This window comes from Etheostoma spectabile, chromosome 4, assembly GCF_008692095.1.
Source record: "Etheostoma spectabile isolate EspeVRDwgs_2016 chromosome 4, UIUC_Espe_1.0, whole genome shotgun sequence".
NCBI lineage: Eukaryota > Metazoa > Chordata > Actinopteri > Perciformes > Percidae > Etheostoma > Etheostoma spectabile.
The window spans coordinates 28,390,748-28,395,561 of record NC_045736.1 but is presented as its reverse complement, the minus strand read 5'-3'; the positions used below and the strand labels follow the sequence as shown (position 1 = coordinate 28,395,561).

Below are 4,814 nucleotides of genomic sequence, written 5' to 3'. Positions count from 1 at the left end.
CACACACACACACACACACACACACACACCAGCATATTCCCATATCAGCATCTCAATACGGCTTAATTTGCGTTCCGTGGAAGACACCGCGCCGGTGCTCGGGACACGGCCGACTCTTGCTGCTCCTAATTATTTCCCAGAGCGCTGAAGACTGGCGTAGATATCTCATGAAATCTGAAATCCCGGTTTGCTCTGAAACAGCCTAAACCAAATCCTGTGCAAGGATTACAGGTTCCCGATTCCACTGTTGCACCAGAGGTCAAATGTGATATTTTAATTAAAGAAAACAGGCAGTGAATAGCAGAGCCACAGCTGTGTAAATTCCTCACCGAACACCGACACAGCTGACATGTGATTTAGACCTAATTACTATTCTTTTAAGTAGGGCGTTGCTTCCCTCTTGTAATTAAAATGGATTTAACAAAGACCCCTTTCGGAGGATGCACCAGTGTCATTTCTGCGTGTCAGTCATCGTTGCGCTGTGTCAACATGAACCACAGCTCAAGCGTTTGCAAAGGTGAATCTAGCCTTCGATTACAGTTAAGGAGGCATTCAGAGTATGGTTCCTTTCCCTCATTACTGCATCAGCTTGTGTTTTGTGCTTTTTGCTGGTTTAACCCTTGTGTTGTCTTCCATTGGACCATGCACTTGTCGTCCTCCCGGGTCCAAACTGAATTCCATTTTTTGACAGGCCTTTTTCAATGTTTTTGGCTTTTTTGGTTTTACACTTCTTTTCACTACCGTGTATAAACACCACTAACGCCAACTTATTACCAGTTTTACACTTATTTTTGGAATTTGTGGTTAGTAAACGTCATTAATTGAAAATTATACCTAGTCCTTGAGTTAAAAAAAACTAAATTATGAATAATTTAGGCTGACATTAAAGGAAGGATAATCACAGAATGAAATATGCCAAAGTTCAGTGACAATACTGTTTTGAAACATTTTAATTTCTTTTTCAAATGCTAAAAGATCTAACAAAACATCAAAAATGTAATGAAAGTAGAGATCTAAACTTATGTTGTGATTACAAAGTGCGTTGTATGGAATCATCCACGTTATTTTTAGGTAATTAAAATAGACCCATATTTCTCAACACAAAGGTTAAGGCAGAGGGTTAACATGGTAAAGTTGGAGATGGGGCTGAGCAATATATCAATATTATATCGATATATGATGTCTTCTTAGATTTCGGATATCGTAATATGGCATAAGTGTTATTACAGTAAAGTGAAGTCATTTTTTGAAACTTACCAGACTTACTAGCTGTTTTATAATTTGCCTTTAGCCACTTAGTCATTATATCGACCTTATTGATGGGTGTTTATCTAAAATCTCATTGTGGCAATATTTTGTGAAAGCACCAATGGTCATACAATATCGTCGCAATATAGACATCGATGTATTTTGTCAAGATTATCGTGATATGTGATTTTCTCCATACCGCCCAGCTCTAAGTTGGAGAGCCCAGTGGTGGTGAAGCATTGTGTATTGTGTCAGAGGAGTGTTGTGTGTTTTTTCCCAGTGTGCTGCAAAGGGCCGCTCTGTGTCAGAGGTGAGCGTAGTGAATGGAGGTTGTGGGACCCCCTCCACAGCTGGGAGGAGACTTCCCCCATTGAGGGCACTGAGGCAGAATTCTCCAGGCTCAACAAGACGGGGGCTAAAGGCTTTGTCTTTGGTTCACTGACTTCAAGTAGCCCCGGGATTCCTGGCAACCAGGTTTGACTGTTGGAGCCTGCATGCAGAGAGAATAAAGCACAAAGGCGCTTGTATTTCTCAGCTGATGTACAACATCATGGCTCGCTGTGGGAAACAAAGATGGTTGAGGATGTGAGGTCCCATGTGATTTCAGGAAGGCTTATTACTGATACCGGCAGCAACAACAGAGAGCAATTTAGATGCATTCTGTAATGGTGTGATGTTACTTGTTACTTGTTTTGCTTGTGTTGCAGCTCACAGTCAAAGACAGGTGTTTTTTTTTTTTTCTTTGCAACTCTCAAGGTTGTTTAGTTTTGTTTTGAGTGGGATTTCATACATTATTATTCTGTGATATGATAACTCGTTTTTCTCAGAGTCAAATTATTCAGAGCGAACTGCAAATAGATGAGCGTTTCATTTTTGATGTAGAGCAACTAGAAGTTGAAGTCCACTGAGATGATCCAATTATCCTGCAGACCCAGGATTAGCATTAATCTCTTCTGGTTATTAGTGGGCACATAGCCTCTTCTGACTTCTACATTAAGTTCCCTCCTTTTCCTGCCTTTGTTCTTTTTTTTAACACACACACACACACACACACACCAGCCCAGTGCCTTTGGTTTCCACATGTACTCCTTTATAGAAATATTTGCTAAGTTTTTACATTGTCTAGTCAAAGTCAGGTTATGTACTGTATATACAGCATTCATTCCCTGGAGATTTATTATTGCTGCTTCTCCTTATGTGCAGCACCACAGTTAAGTCTGCAAAGTGTGCCTTGAATTCGAATGAGACAACCATAGCCAGAGGCAGGCGTACCAACCAGCCACGTTTATCAGAAAATGAATCCTCAAACATGGACTTGCATGTATTTTAGAGGTCAGGAGGAGTGAGATAGGACGCTAAAGATTAATGGCACGCCTAATGACGTACAATTCTGCATACTAGTAAGTAACTTGATTCTAAAGAAAGCTTTGAGCATGTGTATGTCTGCTTTGGAGAGGCAGGAGGAGGGAGTGTTGAGTCTGTGAAATGAGCAGAGCCCCAGGCTGAGATTCTATCAAAGCACAAAATCACAAACCAACTAAATCTGTATGATACGGTGATTGAAAGCGAAACAGCAGCTCTGTGTTAATCCTGATAAAGTCAGAGGGCCAGTGGGATGACCCACGATGGGATATTCATTCAGTCAGCCACAGGAGACTTTAATTCTAAAGTTCACTGGGTTAAATAATGTTTGGGCTTTTACGTCTCCACTTTCTGCTCCAACAGAAGATGCTTACAGCGCCATTTGGGCCAAAGCACAATCAAAATAGTATTCCATTCAGAGAAGGGACTTTCATCCGCACACAGACAACTTAAGTGGCTCAAAAAAAACTAATTTGGCCTATTCTCTGCAACACTCTGCAGCCTTTTACTAAAATTAATCTCAGGTTAACGGGCGGCACCCACTCCACTGTCCCTGACCGGGGGGAAATTTATCCTCTGCGGAGAGATAGCTTAGCTAAATGAGGGCTCCTCCATGCAGCCTCAGCTAATGATCTTGATTAATTAAAAAGAGGCTCATCCTAATTAAGGTCTTATTCTACGCGGCCCAACTGCAACCCTGTGAAACGGACTGAGCAGTAATGAGTCATTTCTCCGACAGAATATTGCAGCCAAGCTTGTCCGTGCAGAGTGCTCCATGTGAGGCCTTAAACATCAGAAATGATGATCACATCAGTTTCAATAATAAATATCCTCTTCAGTATAAGAGATCCCAAAAACAAATGGAAGGAATAAAAAGCTTGCATCTTTTCAATCCTCCATTTTCTTCCTGTTTCTTCTCCACCAAAAAACCATACAGAATCCTTAACAAAAGTTGCTGATTCGTTTCTCATCTTTGTCTTCTTCCAGGTCAATGGCAAGGACCTGTCCAAGGCCACCCACGACCAGGCGGTGGAGGCCTTCCGCACCGCCAAGGAGCCCATCATGGTCCAGGTTCTACGCCGTGCCCCACGTCCCAAAGTGGTCAGCCCGGCTAGTGACACCCAGGTCTCAGACATCAGCACCCAGACCGACATCTCCCTCCAGCACATCATGGCCCTCACCCAGCTGTCTCCATCTTCACCCCCCATGACGGAGCTGGAGGAGTATCTACTTCCAGAGGAGTGAGTACCAACTCCATTCATGAAGAACTAGAAAGAAAACGCTACTAAAATGAATAGACAGCTTAGACATTGAACCACTAGCATATATATATTGTTCAAACAATACATACAATAAACATGTGGTCATCCATGCCCCGACATATATCCACAAATATGTTTACATACCCAAGTACAACCACACACATTATACACAAGTCAACAGAGAATTTTATTTAGGGCTGCCTTGGCAGAAGGGTCTTTCCTTTTTTTTTTTTAAGTTTGTGAAATCAGATCAAGAACACAGAAATCTATTACACAAACAAGCACTTCTGTATCGTATTTCATCGTCCCACACCAGTACAGCCCCATGCAATTTTTGGGTCTGAACGCCTTCTTAATTCTACCCATAGCTGGATGAAGTGCTGGTGCGAGCGCGAGGAGAATTGATTCAGATTTTGATCAACACCCAAAAAATCTAGCCTAATCTAGCCTAGTATTTGCCAAGACAGAGCTGGGTATGCTGACAGTTGGCTGACAACCTCCTCAGTTGAAAATAATTTGAACCACAATGTTTCATATACAAACAAGGAAAAAAAGATGTCCAATTGAGACCGATTGACCTGAAACTGACCTTTTTAAAATACACGTTTCCAGAAAATCCATTTTAAATGAGAAGCTACAACAATTCTTTGGTGTCAGAGCTCAGCAATGTTAAAAAGGTCACTTCACTCTCAGAGACACAGTCAGACTTTTCACCTTAATAGTTCATTAAGAGAGTAACACACCTTACCTTCCTCTTTGGACCACACAGCTGTGATCAGACGGGATGTGTCTTAAATTTAAAGGGAAAAAGGTCACTGTCATCTACTGGAGATGGCAGCTCCTCCCGGGCACACAGCCGCATTAAAATGATGGTGTAGGTCATGCATATTTGCATATTCCCAACTGTTTCTTTGTGTGTGTGTGTGTGCGTGTGTGTGTGTG

The 4,814-nt window shown here is 41.9% G+C and overlaps 1 protein-coding gene and 1 long non-coding RNA gene across 4 annotated transcripts in view; one reads left to right on the top strand and one right to left on the bottom strand.

Annotated features, from left to right (window-relative positions):
- The window catches only part of pdzrn3b (PDZ domain containing RING finger 3b), a 95,249-nt gene that overhangs the window by 81,550 nt on the left and 8,885 nt on the right, over window positions 1–4,814 (top strand). For all 3 annotated transcript variants that reach the window (XM_032513546.1, XM_032513545.1, XM_032513547.1), the window contains one exon: window positions 3,598–3,851. In XM_032513546.1, the coding sequence (XP_032369437.1) occupies window positions 3,598–3,851 (254 nt within the window). The remainder of the gene's footprint in view (window positions 1–3,597; window positions 3,852–4,814) is intronic.
- LOC116687861 (uncharacterized) overlaps window positions 3,092–4,814 on the bottom strand; it is a 5,687-nt gene continuing 3,964 nt past the window's right edge. The window contains exon 3 of the long non-coding RNA XR_004331649.1: window positions 3,092–3,103. This is a non-coding gene — a long non-coding RNA (uncharacterized LOC116687861). The remainder of the gene's footprint in view (window positions 3,104–4,814) is intronic.